We start from the raw sequence: 20,300 nt of genomic DNA, 5'->3' as shown, positions 1-20,300 counted from the left end.
TTCTTTTTATTCATATTTTTCTAATTTGTTTTATGAGAGATATTGTAGGACTTATTTGGTTTTCAAAGAAATTGGAAAATGAAAAAAAGCCGTGTACGGTGAATAGTTTGCAATTTGTTTATAAGTTTTTCAAGCCATTAGCCCACAATAACATAAGTGAAAAAAGGGATTGACACATGTATTATAATTGATCCGATTGTTGTCGACTTGCTAATGCCTGTGATTTTTCCATCCAGTCTTGTTTGGCTCTTAATGAAACCTCAGATTGGAACAGGAGATCGAAACCCCCAAGCGAACATCTGAAGAGGAAGGTGTGTAAGCTTTATATAATCCGGGGTGGGGAGTGGGGGTGGGGGGGGGGGGGGTAGAGCAGCACTCGCACGTGTTAAATGTTTAGGCTTTCTGAAATGTAGAGTTGAACAGATGGGACCAGGTGGCTGCGTTGATAAATCTGCAAACTTGGGACAATATCAATCAATAACCGGAAGCCAGTAGAGCCTAACAAGATGTTAAAGAAATGGGTATCATTGTCTTACATATAATTGGAAATTCTTGGTGCGGTCTTGAGTCACAAACTGCCAACTCATTATCCGTTTGAAATATGTAACAAGTCTTCATAAAATTACCTCAATCTCTACCAAATGTCGACCTTTGTCACACAATCTACGTCTGCAAAAACTAATCATCTACTTTTTCTTCTTATGGTGACTAATTGCGCTCGGTTTAAAAAATCAATAGACTTTTCTGCACACAAGACTTACGCCTAGAAATATAAATGTAGGCCCATAAATTCATTTATGTGGTGTCTTTGATCAATACCTCTGCTATTCAAATATATTAGTTTTACATTTATACTTGGGCACCTTCTGATTCTTCGATATGTGACCACATCTCTCTTTTTGCCTGTGTAATTGGAAGGGCTTCAATAGGCCTATCTTGTAAAACATAAAAACCCGTAAAGTAAACTGCCATTCTAATTTATTTAAATAGCAGAGACATTGATCAAAGTCACCACTTAACTAAATAAAATTCAAAGACATACATGTAAGTTTGGGAGGTATACTGCATATGCACCGGTATTATCCACAAAAATTTTAAGGCGTCCTTTCCGTGGTGTAATGATATAGGCCTATATTTGTGATAATGGTTTTGTGATTTGATTTTTTTTTCTTCTTAATTAAACAAAGAGGGGGAGGGGTCTATGGATAAGTCCGTAGGCCTATTGTATTCAAGTGACATCTCAGTAAGGTCTCCTGAAGTTTAGTTCGTGTCTCTCCACATTTGCTTGGTCAAATAATTTCAGTCAGTGTAGATTCATTAGGCTATACCAAGGAGTTATAACTCCTTGGCTATACTGCCTACACTAAGACGTATTTGGTACTTGAGACAGCGACACATCACAGCCGCTGTCTCATCTTAGGCTACATGTACATTCATATTCAGACGTCATTGTTCGGATTCTAGTTAAAGCGAAAAAAGTGTTGAATCTAAACCTGTTACAGGAAACACAATCAGCATGCTATACCCAAGTTCGTTTGTCACCTTGATCGGTTAGGCTATTGAACTTAAGAACTTTGACAGTTTACCATATAAATTATTAAATTGAATTTAAATTATTAAATTTAAAAATGATATATATAGGGGGCCTATATATATATACCCTATATGACGGTTTTATGAAATTCGCTGAAAATTTCTAAATCGATTTTTAATCTTTTTTTTACACTATCATGGCAGACTTTTATGTGGTTAGGGTTTATTAACCTATCAAGAGGGTCCCATTGGGTATCATCGTTACCCGTAAAAGCCACTTTTTATTTCCAGATATGCGTGAAACGTTCATTTTATTTAGCTCGATTCATGAATTCACTTCATAAAATTTGGCCTATTTCCGTGACTCGTGAATGCGGCTTTTTATTCTCCGCCCCTTTTGAAATGAAGTCATAAAATTATCGATTCGTGACCTTCAGGATATTCGAGGCGCATTATCAGTAGTATAAAGTTTTATTTACTGTGAATTGTGAATTGATGATTTTATATTCCGTGAAATGTAATCACCCCCCCCCCCCCCTTTCTGGGAACCTCTGCCAAGGTGGCAACCGAGCGTGGTTGTGCCAGTGTTCCGCATTGTGTTAGAGAATCTCTATGCCGTAATTGCGTCAAAAGTGGGTACTTAGCATGTAGCCTCACAGGACTGTCCAAAAGTTTGTGATCGAGATAATTTTAACGGTGATGGACGAACCTATGGAAGAGGAGAAGCAGAGTGACTCCCCAAAAGTAGAAGAGGAAAGAAAGTTGAATGCCTCATCTCTCTTGAGGCCAGGGAGTATGGGTAAATCTAATGAATTTGCGATCGGTTTGTAATATCATGTCAGAATCACTGTCACAGACAGTAATATCAGTCGGGCTGTCAAGGGCAGGCTGAGCCTATAGGAAGGCAGACTAAATGTGCTTTTCTTTTTTTCTCATGCAGAGCACGGTCCGGATATGTAGGGATATTGCTTTTAAACTGATCCGATATTCTTCAAGGGGAGGTCTAGCTTACTAGTACATGTTTTAAAGCTTGAAGAGAAAGGGGAGTTTTACACCCTACATGTACATGCATCTTTTTTGAGGGACAAATATTTGTTAGAGGCATTTTCAATATGCCCCCTTCACATACATGCATACTTCCATACATGTAGCTAGACAGTTGAATGAAGGCTTTATGGTCATCCTAAAATGTGCATATATCCCTGCATTATTGATGTTGTGGTACAAGTATGTGAATTTTTTTTCTAATTATCAATAATATTGTGATTATGATGCCATGAAATGAGTATTCATGGAACTTGTCTGACTGCATAAAATATCCTTAATTTGGTTTCTCAGCAGATACAGGTAGTGGCATACTCCGTATGTAGATCAGTGGTTACAGGTAATGGGAATTGCAGGCAATACTGAAGTGCCCACATACAGTACAACATGATAATGCAGTGTCTTGTAATAATGTGCATATGCTGATTCAGACTCCAGCGCAGTAAATGTATAGATACATCAAAAAGTAGTGCTATCAAGTTATCAGGCATTTGGCCATATCAGCCTCATTGCAGTGGTGCAGCAAGTTGATATGATAAAGGGGAAGTGGATTGCATACTTTCTGATTTCTCAAACTTTTAAATTTGTTATGATTGCCATATTGATGACCAACAGTTACTATGATAATATAAGGGTGACACTACTTCACTCATTATCACTGTTGTTGTTGTTGCTGTTCGTCTTCTTCTAAGATTCATCTTTTTTTCTTTTTGTAGTTATGATGACAATCACAGTAGCAGACTATGAAGCACAGTACTGGCCACAGCTAGAGAATGCAATTCACCACTTACTGACCATGAAGCCAGGGGGATATATTCCTATATCTTATGAACAAATGTATAGGTAAACAGAAACAATGGTTTTTTATTTTATTTTTTATTATTTATTTGATTTTATTTATTTATTTATATGGTATTGAAATAAATTACTAGTAGCTTAAATTCCTTACATTGTGTTGTGTTGTGAAAAATATGCACATTTGGCTATTAACAACTTAGTTCCTCATGAGTAGTTAGTATACAAGGCTCAGGTGTATTAAATTGAGGGACTAGACACAAAAGATTTGATGACATAGGACACATATATTGATTTCATTTTAAAGTTTGTCATTTTTGCCAATTTCTGTCTTTTAAACCTAAATCAAAATTAGGTTGAGAAATATCTGGCTATTATTATGACATTATTTCAGAACATTGTGCTACATTTGCACTTACACAGTTCTTGTACACTTTTTCCTACATATATGTACCATTTAAAAGAAAATGAAGTAATTTTTCTTTCAGTTGTGTGTATAAATGTGTATGCAAGCAGTTTTCTGAGAGATTATACAATGACCTACTGCAGTACATCACTGATCACTGTGACAAAATGTGTAGGGAGTTAGACGCAACTGTAAGTAGTTCTCAGTAGTCTTTTTCTCATTAATTTCAACTTAGGTCTGTTTTTAGTCTAAGAATGGAGCTGTTCAGAATGATGTAGGTCACAATAGCTAGTGTACACCAGCTCCATTGGTACTCTCACTGAATGAAATCAAATTAACAGGCTAATAAACCCTCCTGGCATCCAGGAGAATACAAAGAAGCAGGTGATTATACAAGTATTTTAGAAACAAGAGGAGGCATGTTAGCCTGTTAATCTGATTGCAGTCAGTGAGAGTCCCCATGGAGTTAGTGCATACTAGTTAGTTTGAGCCTTAACTCATTCTGAATGGCCCTTATGATGTCATTTTGGAATGCTTTTGTTCTAAAAAAAAACTTTCAACGATTTTACTACAGGCTGATAAGCAGCTTGTGTGGCCAGCAGCAATTATTAGACCTAAAACAGTTTAAAATAACAACTGATTATAATATAACTTTACATTATGGGTAGACTATATCTTTATAAAGAGTAAGAAACTTAAAATGATTACTAAGCTTATAATAAAGTGATGCTTCATTTTCAGACACAAGATCCTCTGGTATATATAGAAACATTTAATATCACTGTGAAGCAGTTCATTCAGGCTTTAGGTGGAATAGTACCTATATTTAATTATATGGTAAGTGTCAAAACAAAGACAAATAAACTGAAGTTCACTTATTCACATCTTCTCTACATTAAATATGGTCACCAGAATGTTTGTTACATAAACAAAAATTGTTTTAACTGTCACCCTCTATAATTATGTCAAAGTTCCTTGAAATTGACAAGGATAATTCCAGTACTTTCCTCTGACACAACAAATAAACCCCATATAATTAGCTTATCTTATTCTTGTTTAATCATATTGCTTACTAAAAGTTCCCTTTGTTTTATATTTCTATAAAATGTTTGATAATATTAATTTTGAAATGTGTTGTTTTCAGAATCGCTTTTACATAGAAAGTAAACTGAAGACAGATCTTAATGTTGAATTGAAAAAAATATTTACAACCAATGTAGCAGAGAAGCACATTAATATGCTATTACGTAAGTCTATGAATTGTCCTATATTAAAATTTTAACCATTCTATTTCAAAACTTTCTTCTATAATAATTTCATCTGTATATGTTGTAATGGGCATTACTTCCAAGAATTTTTTAGCAGTATAAATCTACCCTAAAGTTTATTTGGATTTTAATGACATTGTTGAAATTTAAGATAAAGTTATTCAGTTATGAATGTTTAATGTGTCTACTTTCAGCAGGTGAGATATAGGTGGCAAATTCCTCATTCTAATTGTATTTTTTTAATGTATTTTCAGCTCTCCTAGTAGAAGCTCAGTCCAAACCATTTGCTGTTCCTCCAGCTACTATGGCAAGCCTCGTCAATCATCTGTATGCACTAAAACATGGTATGAAACACATTAATGCAGCCCACTGGGAAAACTTTTATGAGTGATGCATAGTACTTTTATATGAATGCTACTGTGTTATAAATACAACCTTATCCCCTGGCATAAATCTTCTCAAAATATGGAATAGTGTTCGGTTTGTACAGCATATATTGGATACTATATTAACATTTAGGTGATTGTGATATTTCACAGACTCTTCACATTCTTTAACCATCTTACCAATTAAAGGTACATTTAATTAAGTTAGTCCACAAGCTCAGTTGCCCTTATTCGCTAATCCCCCCTTTTTCCCCTTCTGCTTGTGATGTTGTATATGTTTTCTGAAATGGTGCAAAACTGCTGTATATCTTACTTCTTCTTCAGATTTTGCTCAACTGCAGCCAGATTTGTTTGCAAGATATATCCCCAATATTTTGCCACCATCTTCAGAATCAGATTTACAGAGGCACATAGAAGAGACACAAATAATGCAGCAACAACTAATGAGTCATCCAGAATTTACAAGGTAAAATTTGACAGAATGAAAAGTACAAGAATAAATACCTAGTCCATCTCTTTTTATTCAGCATATTGTTTCAGTATTTGTTTCAGAATAATGTTCAGGTTTAGTGTTCTGGGATTGCTGACATTTGTGCATCATGGTAAAACAATTTGCAAGTACGTGTCAACTCAAATTTACTTTTACTTGAAAATTGACTTTTATAAGATAATTGTAATTTCAGTATTCATAAATGTATGGTGGATGTCTTGAAATTTTCCAAGTATTTTTTTTAATAAATGGCTATTCACTTCTCTCTTTTTTTACAGGGGGGAAGAAGGCAGAGTTAGAAAAAGACCTGGTGAAGATGAATATCAAAGTAAGTCAGTTGACATATTTATATAACATAAAGACACAAGTAAACATATGGACATTTAGACTATGTGAAAAGTGTGATCATTCTAACAATGTGAATTTAGAAAGTACCCTAGCTCTAGAGTCTGAGACATGGATAAAATAAAATGAACTCATTAAATGTATATATATGCACAGAGCAAAATGCCTGAAATATAAAACATACTGTTTATATGATCTTTCTTCACTTCATTACTCTTGTCCATGCACCTCAGTGTTGACCTCAGTGTTTATTTATTTTGTTATAATAATCATTTTCAATTGAATTAAATTAGATCATAACATTATTTCTGATACATTTCCTTTTCAGAAGTGACTCCACTCATGTTTTTGCCCAAGCACAGCGACTCCTAGCACATCTTTGGATGAAAAGTTATTTTATTCTCCATGCGTGCAATTTTGGCAGCTCACCAGCCAGATTTTTTTGCATCTTGCAGAAACAATAGATATCACATGTAGGGAGAAACTTGCCACTCCCATGATATTTAAAAGATACAAATGGACTGGCATTCCTGTATTTCAGGATTTATGATAAACCATAATCTCTCCTTGGGTTTGCCTTAATTGTAGAAAAAGCCAGCTGCATATTATACATCATGCTGTGCATGGTGAAAACTGCTTCAAAGCTGTCTTTACTGTGATGGTATACTTTCATACAGAGATATTGCTTGTGAACAATGTTTACACTGAGGAGAGTTTAAGGGTCTCTACAGTTCAACATTGTTTGGTGCTACTGGTTATGATATTAACCTTATAAACATTGATTGCTTCAAACCCTTTGCCAAGTATGTGATCTAGCTACAAATTATATTCCAAAACAAATTTGAGTGTAAGTGTGCTTAAAGGGAAGACATTTTCTGTAATTTTTTTCACCTTTACTGGTTATGGACGTTTTTCATTTCTATGTTTGTGCTTTTACTTCTTTCAAGATTTTATAACTTAAAACCCCATTTCGTGCTTTTAGAAAAATTGCACCACATTGGGATTTGTGGCAACAGCCAGTCTTTTTTTTTTTTTTTTGTATCAAGCATGTAATCCACAAAAATAAACTTTCTAAAAGTAGTGGATTAGGAGAATGTTCATTTCCTTGTGCACTTGCTTCAAGTTGTAGCAAATTCTTTTACAAGTTTGGGTGACATTTTGTTGGAAAAAAAGTTAGTTTGTATTATTAAGCAAATTTCTTCAGTGTGGTTGCTGGATTTGTTATTCCAGGATTTTCCCTGTTACTAAAAAAATTGTCTTAGTTGTAGAGATAGTGAATTAATTTAATATGAAAAATAAATTATTATCAAATAGTGGTTCTTTCTCGGTGAATGGGAATGTGTTGACTTTGCTGCAGTTTCAGTACATTTATGAGTCAAAATAAAAAGGAATATTTAAATTGAAATCAGACATACTTTTTCCTCGGGACACCAATGTCCTCTCCACATAATTTGTTCCCAGATATTTCTCAGCAGAAAAAATCGGCTCCTGGGTCAATGAAATCAGTGGAGGAAAATGGTGCTGACATCAAAAACTTGACCAAATGTTTGAAATTATGAGTGATCAATTATTTGACTGGATATGGTCGAGTTTGCATTTGGGACAAAAACATAAAAGAAATTGATTTTAAAACTGGACACAACTGAAAAAAATTATTGATCTACCTCACTTGACAAAACTGTAGCACTTCATTCAAATATTATTATTATTATTATATTATACTGATTATTAAACCTAACGTCATTGTGTAAATGTTCTACTCCTACGGTCCTTATTTATAATGCGCAAAGAGAAAGTACATAAGAATTTTGAGTCTTACGTTCCTTTTGTGTGTCCATGTGTGTGCGTGTGATACCTGCCTACTCATTCAGTAAAATGACAGTGCATAATAAATGTGGTGTTTGTTATTTGACAGATTGCATTCTAAATTCACCACTGACATTCATTAACAAATAAGGTAATACTTAGAATAAATTTTTATTATTGAACATAAATGGAAATAGATAAATATATTTTTATAATCAGAACTTCTGACAATGGTTATTGTACATGTACAATGTATCAAATAGGCTTTTATTGCTCCTTTTTTCGTCTGGAACCTTCTGATTTCCTGGAGTTGGACTTTACAAGATTCAGATTCAGAATGTTCACAATGAGAATGATTGCATTTATTATATAGGAAGACACACACACTACACAGAAGTCCTCCAGTACAAAATACAGGATATATGCCAGGTAGACACACCCAAGGCAGGCAGTCACAGATATCACCAGTTGCATGGTGGCAGCAGTTACTGTGGGGCAAAACACTATAAGAAGAAAGAAATACAAAAAAATTACATTGCAATCATCTACATTTCAGATGATCTACTGATAATGCTTATTAGTTCAAATTATCAATGCCTCCTGTTTACTTTTGAGTAAACTCTCTACAGTATTAATGCTTTGGTGATGTTTGTATGAACTGTTTACGACAGTAAAAATGTACTGCAGTCCACGTCATTCCACCAAACTGCATATTTATATACATTTATGTGAAAATTACAATATTCTTCACATACCTCCCAACACAACCTGAGTCATATAGTAAAGGATCCCAAAAACAGAGTTGGGTTGATTAAGCCAGTGATGATGGTCCCCAACAACTAGTTCTATAAGACCAAACCCACGGCCCCATCTTAAAAACACAAAAGGGAATGCAATTGTAATCAAACTTTCTAGAAATGTAACGTTAATTCTACATAAATGGTCATCTTAAATGAAATTAAAAGACTTTTACGTGTGATAAAGCATGGCCTATTGCAACATTATTCTGAAAAAATGTGTTTACTACTTCACTTGAACTTGTTGCGACATGTACTGTATACTTCACGCGTTTTAAAATTATAACAAATGCCTGGGATAGCGAACGTTACCTTGAGGTAAATACTTTCGAGCAACTAATCTTAGCACTTATATCACACATAGCTCTATAAGATGAATCGCGTTCCTTCGTGATTTCTACATGATAGGCATAAACTGACACTAGAAAACCTAAAACGCAAAGGAGTAACAAAAGACTCGTGTACAATCTAGAAGCTGACATCTTGAAAAGACCACTTACAGCAACAATAAATCATCGTATAAAATGTTCATTTTATTAATTGCAAGTTTACAAATACCAACCAAAGTTTGCTTTAGGCACTACTTAGGTAAAAATTATATATCCTAAGCATTATTATACAATAAACATAGCCATTTATGATAAAATAACTCGGAATGGTGTTATGATATAAGCGATATTAGTTCCAGCTGCACGTGCCAGTGTTTGTGTTTACGGATGGAAAAAGGTAAACGGCTCTTCCGTTTTCTGTGATCACAGCTTGCCATATTTTACACGTTTCAGGACTATTACATAGTTAGAAACCTATTTTAGTAGTGGTCATTGTTCAGAAAGAGATACGGTACGTGACATGTACATGGCAATAGTTGGAGCTCTAAACTGTTAGTTTGTTTACGTTTTAACGTTTAAGATCAAGTTTCAATAAACGCTCATGATTTTTTACAGAAAGTGTTTGCAGTGCGAGCATAAATATTCTTGTCTTACGTTAGTATTAATTGATTGAATTACAAATTAATACACTATGTATGATGTGATGGCAGTTAAATGCATTGACTAAATAGTCCTTATGGTCAGTTTCAGTTGCACTGACATCTGGCAGATACCTGTAACCCCCCCCCCCCCCTCCCATTTCGCACTAGCTGTAACAAGGAGTGGGAGACCTTGCCCCCAGGTTCTCTTTGAAAAAAAAAAGGCTCCATCCATGCGTTGTGATCACACATATGTCGAAGTATGCTGGACATTATGATTTATTAGTGAATATTTTACAACGTTATTATACTGAGCATTTAAGCTGACTCAAACAATTCTAATTTCATTTCAGGTGCTGTTTTAACTACTCTTTACAATGGCTGGATATATTTTGTCTTCTAATGCAACAGACCACATCATCTTCAATGCTTTAGGGATTCTAGTCTCCTCGTATGCTCTGTATATTGAGATTAGAAAACATAAAGATAAGAATTATAAGGCATTTTGTGATCTAGGGGAAACCATGAGCTGCTCTAGAGTTTTAACGTCAGAGTAAGTAATTTTAGGGAAAGGACTTGCAACTAAATATGTGTTTGCACTTTTATGCACCCAATTTTATGTTTTACAGTTGTAGGTTTAAACAATTGAAAATAATTAAATCACATCTTGGATACTACAGTAATATATATGAGTGATTTGAGCTCCAACGTTTCATCTTGCTATTTTGCTTTTAACTGTACATATTAAGCTTTTAGAATTCACTCTTAGATCTGCAAATTAGTGGCATTCTACAATAGCAGTAAACTTTACTTTTATCCTAAAAAAGGAAACCGTATATGTACATTATATCAAGATGTAGGTAGATGAAATACCATCTTTATTGATTAAATTCATCTCTTGACAGGTACAGCAAAGGGTTTGGGATTGTAAGGTATCTTGTGGGTGAAAATCATTTCCTGAATGTGCCCAACTGTATTCTTGGCATATTGTTTTATGCTATACAGATAGTGTTGTTCTGTAAGTAACAATTTAAGAAAACATATGGTAAAAATATGGATGGACAGATAATGTGTCCATATTGTATATGTGAACAGTATTTCTTTTGTAAAAAGTAGACTTTTTAAAATGTAAAAAAAAAATACTCATTTTGTAAGTTAAAGGAATTATCTTGCTTTTGAGTTATTTAGAATTACTCAGTAGATGCATGCTTGTAGAGCTGAAGATTACAAGTGAAATATTATCCAGTAGAATAAAATGTTAAGTTATGTTCTATACAATTTTTTTTACATCAAGTGAGCCTGCAATTCAGTGATTTTACATTTCTAAAAAGACAATTAATTGATGTGACATGAATTCCTTATTGTTAATACACATCAGCAGTAAGTTATTACTACATTTGATCCAGTGTTTTCTTTCTTTCTTATTTCCAGGTTTGAGTGACCATGCAATTGTGACATCATTCCTTTTCTACACGTCAGCCATAGCCATCATAGGCTCTGTGTATTTGGCTTATGTTCTGTTCCTTGTCCTACATGACCTTTGTCTTGTGTGTATTGCTACATACATAATCAATGGTCTTGTGTTCTACATCAATTACCAAAGGTTTGAGCAGTTGTCCTAAGAATTTTGACAGTCATGTTCCCAATGGTTCTCCAAAAGAGCACTCACACAAGCAGAAGAAAGGTTTCAAGCTTATGATGTAACAGTAATAAGACAGTTGGCAGTCCAGCAGTAGCTCACTGTTGCACTTTGTTTAATATAATATGCCCATACTGCTTGGCAATGTATTGTGTATGAAATAATTAAAAGGTATACTTTATGCCTTTGAAAATGTTCCAGAGTAATATTTTTTATAAATAAATACCCTGCAAAGTTGCCTATCTTTCCCAATTTGGACCTTATAAGTGATAAAAACCCTTAAATAAAATTACCTGATGGCAGTTATAATAAATCAGGATCCATTTTAAACTAAGTTATTTTTGAAATTTTTTTGGGGGTTAAAGTTAAAATTGGCACAAAACACCAAATAAGCTATGTTTGGTGAGTAGGAGAAAATAGCATTTTTCTTGATGGAAATTAGAACCAAAATCCCATATATAAAACTAGGTATTCACCCTGAGTTTTATTGTTGAATAATCAATAGACACTAACCCTGATTTTCTATCATCAGCATGTCTCTGCCATTTTAGTTACAAATTATAGTGGTAAGTTTCCAATAAACTCAGGGTGTTTTAACTGCTGAATTAATTTCATGTTTGTATGAGCACTTAGTGCTACATGTATCCTGGTACTGCCTCAGCTATTAATCAGTAAGAGCTTTGAAAATTGCCTGATATTATTGCCTCTTATTGCACATTATTATTATTCAAATAATGTAATTTGCATAAATGGAAAGCACTGCACAGCCTTACTAGTTCTTACCAATAAGCTCTTGTCCTTTATTTTTGGTAATTTAATGTTGCTTGTTTTAATTTTAAATTTATTTTTTCCTCTTGATATGTTATAACTTTATATCATTATTATGTTTCTAAAAGTGGGATGAAGTAAAACGTTATGAAAGAACACAATGTTTGAAGTAAGTCCTGTGTGGAGGTCGAAGTATTTAGTTGTACTTGTGAGAATCGCATTTTTTGCAATATTTACCTCACTTTGCCAAAAATGGAACATTATCCTACCGTAAATGCTTTTTGCCATATTATTTCCTAAATTTAGATAAGCGTTTATAGTAGATAACATGTGACCAACAATAGTTGTGAAAGATGGTATGAAATATTGTCTAAAATTTGATCCATGCAATATCAGGAACATTTACCTTGTAGAAGTAAATGCCAAAGGTATTTCAATGTATGGTGCTTTAAATGTAAACAAAGGGTATATTAGGCCCCAGTTGTACTATATTTTCATATTTGTTTGCTAAGGATATTTTTTATCATCTGCTATGTGCACAGCACTGAATCTCAAAGTAGCGTTTTGGCTTTCTATGTTATAAACACTTTGATGTACACACCTAGCCATGTTGCTGATAAGTCAAATAAAATGACAATCAATGAATGTCACATAACACCATAAGTTTTGAGTGCTTTTAAAAAGGTAATCTGTCTTGAGATCATTGTTCTGTTTAGAACAGTGATATTTTTTATTTTAACTTAATTTATAAAAAATTAATTTCTATATATATAAAAACAACTTTCAAAAACAAATTGACCTACTATCACAAATGCAAATTATTCTTTTGATTGATATAAAATTGACCATAACTTCAATAATGCATTAAAAATGAAGATGTTCATCTGGGCATCTTAGCAGCTGTAAGTGCATAACTCAATTTCTCGTTTCCCAGCAATTAATTTCACACTGGCCATTATTGAACATTAAAAAAATCAATTTAAGACAATTATTTTCACATTCAGTCACACATTTTCTTTGAACAAACTCAGTATAGTCAACTGTGCATTACTTCCATGTGGCTTTTGATTGCAGTTTTGGATCCCTTGCACCTCGTAAGCCTGGGCCTGTCATTCCCAGTTTACTCCTGGCATCTTGGTTCAGTAGGTCAGATTGGGCTAGTTCTTCATCATAACTGAAATAATAATTATAGCAACATCTTCTAATATGCACATGCTAAATTTCCTCAAATAACAATTCATCCAATAGCATAATAAAAAATTTACAGTTTGTCAAGAAGGTTAATTATAAAAAATATATTTAATGACACCATTAATGCTGTTTATAGGAAAAATCACCATAACGTTGGTATGTAGTATTTCAATGTGACACATTATTGTATTTCAATAATAATAATAATAATAATAATAATAATAATAATAATAATAACAATAATAATAATAATAGCAGTCCAAATAATTAAATATAATAATCTATTTACTTACAGTAAATCAAAATTCCCCATGGCTTCTTTTGAAGGCGTTTTATTCCACCGGACACTTGAAAAGAAAAAAGTTTCTATCATACATACAATTTAAAATAAAAAAGAGTATATAATATTCAGTTGAATTTGATGCTGCACAGAATTTCATCTAGTTAAGCCATGATCAGTCACAACAAGGTAACAAGAATGACCTATTCAAAGAAAATTCTAACTGGAAAGATTTCTACTTTACGATATTGATAAAAGCAACTTATTCCCACAAAACTTTTTGTTTATTTCACCTTAATTCATTACTTAAGACAAGCATGAGGATATAATGTATGAACTTTACTCAGGAGTGCCTTCTGGTGGTATCACTATGTTGATCAGATCTGATATAAGGTTGTATTTCATGATCCTATCACTGGATGTTGTGGATGTGAGAGAAGGAGAGGCATTCACCTGAAAACATAAAACAAATGAAATAAAAATAAATAAGTAAATAAATAACAAGAAGAAGCACAATCACACATTACACAAATCAGAGAATTTGTTTAAAAAAAACGAATCCCTCATATATAGAACACAATCTATATTCAATAATGAAATATGAATTGTAGATTAAATTATTTAGAATATTAATATCAATATCATAATGAAAACAAGTCAACATCTTTACATTGCCTTTCTGAGGAAGGGCAGTTAATTTAAACTGCAAAAAAAAAGAAACAAGGCAGCAAAGCTGTCAAATGTACAGACAAAAAGCAGGAAATAACTATGCACAAAATAGGCTACTGTCAATTCTGATGCAAAAGTACATTATGTTAAACTGCAAATTCAACATCAAATTTTAATTATGCTCAACAGGTAATACCAATGTAAGTAAAACGTGTAAAAAGCATAAGGCTTCAGGCCCATGGGAGTTCAAGATCACACTTTGAAAATGTATAACTTCCAGAAAAAGAAGCCAATTAGACTACTTTTCCAACCCAGGCTGCATTTTAGTCCTGCATTTCTTTTTTGAACATTTGGCAATCATAAGTAACATGGTTTTCCCATAATGGTCATCATGGCAGCAGCACCCATAATTGTTTTCTTCTATTCTGATGCAATATTACATATCGGTTAACAGCATAATGACCGTCAATTTTTAATAATAAAATATACGTATCATGGATTTTCAGAAAATGTGACTAGCATGGGTCTTCAAGCATGTAGAACTTCAAAGTCACACCTTGAAAATGCCAATATGTGAAATATGCTGAAAAGTGAAAAAAAAGCATAACTTTTACAATAATGGCCCGATCATGCTGATTTTCGAACTTGACCTGCATTTTAAGAATATTCATCAGCTCTGTAAATATAAAGCCCAAAAGTAAAACTGCCTTCCACTTATCGTGTTTACAATGAAAGTGCAAGTGCCGGTGACGGCGGTGACGGCGCTGACGGCGAAGACAGATGCAGGTGATGGCAATATGTACAGACACATTTTTGACACATCTGTACATATTTACTGTACTGTTTGAGAACAGTAAGTGACATGGTTTTTCTTAAATGGTCACATGGGAGCAGTACCCAAAGTAGGTTTTTTCAAATTTTGATGCAATATTACATAATGTTTAACAGCATAATGACCATCAATTTTTAATAATAAAATATTAGTATCATGGATATTCAGAAAATGTGACTAGCAAAGGTCTTCAGGCCCATTGAACTTCAAAGTCACAACTTGAAAATGCCAAAATGTAAACAAGACAGCACTGTTCTGAAATGTTTTTTTTTCCATTTTTAATAATTTTTAACATAAAACAAAATTAACAGCTTACTGCCATTTTTATATGATCAACTAAGAAAATTGATGAGATGGGAAAAATATCAATAAAGCAGTGTTAAATGTCCAATTTCTTCTATTCTGAGATTCTGAACATAGTGAATGATTGAATCTGACAAACTGCAATGAAATGAGTTTATTTCCACTTTTGAAACTTTATTACACAATACACGATAACAAATTAACCATCATTTTTACATAATCAACTAACAATGTTATAAAGATGCAGGAAATGTCAAACAAACACTTTTAATATCTTATTAATTAAATAATGAAACTGTTAACATGCCTAAGAATTGAATCTGAGGAAATGTGTAAAAACAATATAACTTCTAAAATAATGGCCCGATTATGCTGATTTTTTAACTCAACCTGCGTTTTAGCAGGATTGACCACTCCTGTGAGTTTAATGACAATTGGCCTATCTATTTTTCGTATATTGTGTTTACAGTATTGCATATATGCTGAAAAGTGAAAAAAAAGCATAACTACTAAAATAGTGGCCTTATCATGCCGATTTTCAAACTTGACCTGCGTTTTAGTAAGATAGATTACTCCTGTGAGTTTCATGACAACAGGCCTATCGCTTTTCCTTGGAATGTGTTTACAGTGTTGCATATATGCTGAAAAGTGAAAAAAAAGCATAACTTCTACAATAATGGCCCGATCATGCTGATTTTCGAACTTGACCTGCATTTTATGAATATTCATCAGCTCTGTAAATATAAAGCCAAAAAGTAAAACTGCCTTCGACTTATCGTGTTTACAATGAAAGTGCACGGCGCCGGCGCCGGCCCCGGCGATGACGGCGACGACAGACGCAGGTGATGGCAATATGTACAGACACATCTATATATATATATTCACTGTACTGTTTGAGAACAGTAAGTGACATGGTTTTTCTTAAATGGTCATCATGGGAGCAGTGCCCAAAATAGGTTTTTTTTAAATTTTGATGCAATATTACATAATGTTTAACAGCATAATGACCATCAATTTTTAATAATAAAATATTAGTATCATGGATATTCAGAAAATGTGACTAGCAAAGGTCTTCAGGCCCATGGAACTTCAAAGTCACAACTTGAAAATGCCAAAATGTAAATAAGACAGCACTGTTCTGAAATGTTTTTTTTCCCATTTTTAACAATTTTTAACATAAAACAAAATTAACAGTTTACTGCCATTTTTATATGATCAACTAAGAAAATTGATGAGATGGGAAAAATATCAATAAAGCAGTGTTAAATGTCCAATTTCTTCCATTCTGAGATTCTGAACATAGTGAATGATTGAATCTGACAAACTGCAATGATATGAGTTTATTTCCATTTTTGAAACTTTATTACACAATACACAATAACAAGTTTACCATCATTTTTACAAAATCAACTAACAATGTTGTAAAGATGCAGGAAATGTCAAACAAAAACTTTTACGTATCTTATTAGTTTAATAATGAGACTGTTAACATGCCTAAGAATTGAATCTGAGGAAATGTGAAAAATATGCTGAAAAGTGAAAAAACAGCATAACTTCTACAATAATGGCCCGATCATGCTGATTTTCGAACTTGACCTGGGTTTTATGAATATTCACCAGCTCTGTAAATATAAAGCCAAAAAGTAAAACGGCCCTCCACTTATCGTGTTTACAAGGAAAGTGCACGGCATCGGCATCGGCATCGGCATCGCCATCGGCGACGACAGACGCAGGTGATGGCAATATGTACAGACACATCTGTGTCTGTACATAAAAATTATAAAGGAAAACATAACAAAGCTAGAAAAGCACTTTGAGAGTGCAGACCTCTGCCAAGGCAGCAATTGTTGATTATTATTGATAATTGATTGATTATTGTTCCAGACCACCACCAAAAATTAATCATTGTCCTCTTTGGCCCACTTCCGACAGTTCCTGAAAATTTCTGCAAAATCAGTCCATAACTTTTTGTGTTATGTGGATGACAGACAAACGGGGGTGAAAATATGACCTCCTTGGCAGAGCTTGAGGTAAATATAATTCCAATGAAGATGCTATTCAAACTTTTAATCTTCCAGTTTGATATATATATATATATATATATATATATATATATATATATATATATATATATATATATATTATTTAAAACTTATTTGCAATATTAAACAAAATTTACCTGCATAATTATCACTGCTTCCTTATTATTAATCTAGCAGAGAGCTTTACCTTTGGGAGTTTACAGGGAAATATCAACAAGTGTGCTTTATGTAATCTCATTTAATGGCCTATTAAGGCAAATGACTTTATAACTCTGAAATTAATCTAGTGATACCCAAGGGTAATTTACAGACTGACCCACTCAAAGGTCTTTAGGCCCATAAGTCACACTTTAAGAAAAGCACAAAACCATAATGCCCAAAATAGGAGACTACCAATCCTGATGCAATAATACATTATGTTTAACTGCACAGTCAACATCAACTTATGCACAACAGGTAACACAGACGAAATTAAAAGCATAAGGCTTCAGGCCCATCAGAGTTCAAGTTTATACTTAGAAAGTGCCAGAATGAGAAAAATGAAAATTTCACAAAAAATGCATAAATTCAATAAAAATGATAATCCAATAGAGCTGGTTTTCTCATGAGCTGAAGGCCAATCCTAAAAATCGTACTTGTAAGTTAAAAATGATAATAAGTAGCACAGTTTTCTTTTCATAATGTTTGCAGTAGCAGTGCAAAAAGATTGTTGTCAATTTTGATGTAACATTACATAATAAATTAGAGAATAATTATCACCAAATTTTGTTTATTGACTATAAATAGGATGGACATGTAGAAAATATGATTACCAATCGGCTTCATGTTCATGGGAGCTCTGAGTCCCACAATGAATATGCCAAAAAGATAATGAATATTACACTTAAATGTATAGCTTCCAGAAAAAGAAGCCAATTAGACTGCTTTTCCAACTCAGGCTGCATTTTAGTCCTGTGTTTCTTTTTTGAAAGTTTGACAGTCATAAGTAACACAGTTTTCCCATAATGGTCATCAAGGCAGCAGCACCCAAAATTGTGTTTTCTTCTATTTTGATGCAACATTACATAATGCTTAACAACATAATGACCATCGATTTTTAATAATAAAATATAAGTGTCATGGATTTTCAGAAAATGTGACTAGCATGGGTCTTCAAGCCCGTGGAGGTTCTAAGTCACACCTTGGAAATGCCAATATGTGAAAAATTACATTTTCACAAAAAACTGTTTAATTGCCAGAAAAATTTACCAAACAGACTGCATTGCCTACTGAAGCTGTATTTTAGACCCATGTTTCTTTCCTGTAAGTTTGAGAACAGTAATTGACACGATTTTCCTTAAATGGTCATCATGGGAGCAGTGCCCAAAACAGGGGTTTCTTCAAATTTTGATGCAACATTACATAATGTTTAACAGCATAATGACCATCAATTTTTAATTATAAAATATTAGTATAACGCATATTCAGAAAATGTGACAAGCAAAGGTCTTCAGGATCATGGAACTTCAAAGTCATACATTGAAAATGCCAATATGTGAAAAATTAAATTTTCACAAAAAAACTGCTTAACTACCAGAAAAATTTACCAAACAGACTGCATTGCCTACTGAAGCTGTATTTTAGTACCATGTTTCTTTCCTGTAAGTTTGAGAACAGTAAGTGACATGACTTTCCTTAAATGGTCATCATGGGAGCAGTGCCCAAAATAGGGGTTTCTTCAAATTTTGATGCAATATTACATAATGTTTTTAGACAGCATAATGACCATCAATTTTTAAACATAAAATATTAGTACCATGGATATTCAGAAAATGTGACTAGCAAAGATCTGCAGGTTCATGGAACTTCAAAGTCACATCTTAAAAATGCCAAACTGTAAAAAAAGACAGCACTGTTCTGAAATGGGTTTATTTCCATTTTAACACTTTTTAAACAAAACAAAATAAACAGTATACTTCCATTTTTATATGACCAACTAAGAAAATTGATGAGATGGGAAAAATATCAATAGAACAGTGTTAAATGTCCAATTTCCTCCATTCTGAGATTCTGAACATAGTTGATGATTGAATCTAACAAACTGCAATATGATATGATATGAGTTTATTTCCATTTTTGACACTTTATTACACAATACACGATATCAAGTTTACCATCATTTTTACATAATCAACTAACAATGTTGTAAAGATGCAGGAAATATCAAACAAACACTTTTACGTATCTTATTAGTTAAATAATGAGACTGTTAACATGCTTAAGAATTGAATCTGAGGAAATGTGAAAAAACAGCATAACTTCTAAAATAATGGCCAGATTATGCTGATTTTCCAACTCAACCTGCACTTTAGTAAGATTGACCACTCCTGTAAGTATAATGACAATTGGCCTATCTGTTTTTCTTATATAGTGTTATCAGTGTTGCATATATGTTGAAAAAAGTGAAAAAATAGCATAACTCCCCTAAAAATGTCTTGATCATGCTGATTTTTGAACTTGATCTGCGGATTATGAATCTTCATCAGTTTTGTAAGTTTGAAGCCAAAAAGTAAAGCTGTTTTCCACTTATCGTGTTATCGGTGCTGCATATATGCTGAAAAACGTAAAAAAAAAAACAGCATAACTTCCCTACAAGTCACCCGATCATGCTGATTTTCGAACTTGACCTGCGTATTATAAATATTTATCAGTTCTCTAAGTTTCAAGCCAAAAGCCAAAATGGTTTTCCAGTTATCGTGT

General features: G+C 33.2%; 4 protein-coding genes across 8 annotated transcripts in view; 2 read left to right on the top strand and 2 right to left on the bottom strand.

Moving 5' to 3' along the window:
* Nucleotides 1-2,110: 2,110 nt before the first annotated feature.
* Nucleotides 2,111-7,583, top strand: LOC106150395 (CDK2-associated and cullin domain-containing protein 1). Its single transcript, XM_013523154.3, has 9 exons — nt 2,111-2,332; nt 3,294-3,420; nt 3,861-3,969; nt 4,520-4,615; nt 4,923-5,025; nt 5,301-5,390; nt 5,757-5,898; nt 6,201-6,250; nt 6,596-7,583. The coding sequence occupies exons 1-9, from the start codon at nt 2,233-2,235 to the stop codon at nt 6,637-6,639; spliced, it is 861 nt and encodes a 286-aa protein (XP_013378608.1). The 5' UTR covers nt 2,111-2,232; the 3' UTR covers nt 6,640-7,583.
* Nucleotides 7,584-8,228: 645 nt separating this feature from the next.
* Nucleotides 8,229-9,383, bottom strand: LOC106150415 (vitamin K epoxide reductase complex subunit 1-like protein 1). Its single transcript, XM_013523200.3, has 3 exons — nt 9,183-9,383; nt 8,829-8,944; nt 8,229-8,576 (listed from the first exon to the last, which is right to left on the bottom strand). The coding sequence occupies exons 1-3, from the start codon at nt 9,350-9,352 to the stop codon at nt 8,341-8,343; spliced, it is 522 nt and encodes a 173-aa protein (XP_013378654.1). The 5' UTR covers nt 9,353-9,383; the 3' UTR covers nt 8,229-8,340.
* Nucleotides 9,384-9,477: 94 nt separating this feature from the next.
* Nucleotides 9,478-12,907, top strand: LOC106150416 (vitamin K epoxide reductase complex subunit 1-like protein 1). Of its 2 annotated transcripts, none has more exons than XM_013523201.2 (4): nt 9,478-9,596; nt 10,191-10,390; nt 10,743-10,855; nt 11,269-12,907. In XM_013523201.2, exons 2-4 carry the CDS (start codon nt 10,215-10,217, stop codon nt 11,457-11,459), a joined length of 480 nt encoding a protein of 159 aa, XP_013378655.1. In that variant the 5' UTR covers nt 9,478-9,596; nt 10,191-10,214; the 3' UTR covers nt 11,460-12,907. The 2 variants fall into 2 exon arrangements, with proteins under 2 accessions (XP_013378655.1, XP_086859523.1); XM_087003397.1 differs by having other exon boundaries at nt 9,554-9,710.
* Nucleotides 12,908-12,932: 25 nt separating this feature from the next.
* The window catches only part of LOC106150411 (polyglutamylase complex subunit TTLL1), a 13,678-nt gene continuing 6,310 nt past the window's right edge, over nt 12,933-20,300 (bottom strand). For all 4 annotated transcript variants that reach the window (XM_087003354.1, XM_087003351.1, XM_013523184.2 and 1 more), the window contains 3 exons: nt 14,059-14,168; nt 13,729-13,782; nt 12,933-13,418 (listed from right to left, as the gene is read on the bottom strand). In XM_087003354.1, coding sequence (XP_086859480.1) covers nt 13,292-13,418; nt 13,729-13,782; nt 14,059-14,168 — 291 coding nt within the window. In that variant the 3' untranslated portion in view covers nt 12,933-13,291. The remainder of the gene's footprint in view (nt 13,419-13,728; nt 13,783-14,058; nt 14,169-20,300) is intronic.

The sequence above is a fragment of the Lingula anatina genome, chromosome 1 (genome assembly GCF_051362555.1).
Source record: "Lingula anatina isolate TDL-2025a chromosome 1, LinAna3.0, whole genome shotgun sequence".
NCBI lineage: Eukaryota > Metazoa > Brachiopoda > Lingulata > Lingulida > Lingulidae > Lingula > Lingula anatina.
Note: the sequence above shows the minus strand (reverse complement) of the source record. Positions and strands in the feature narration are given on the sequence as shown.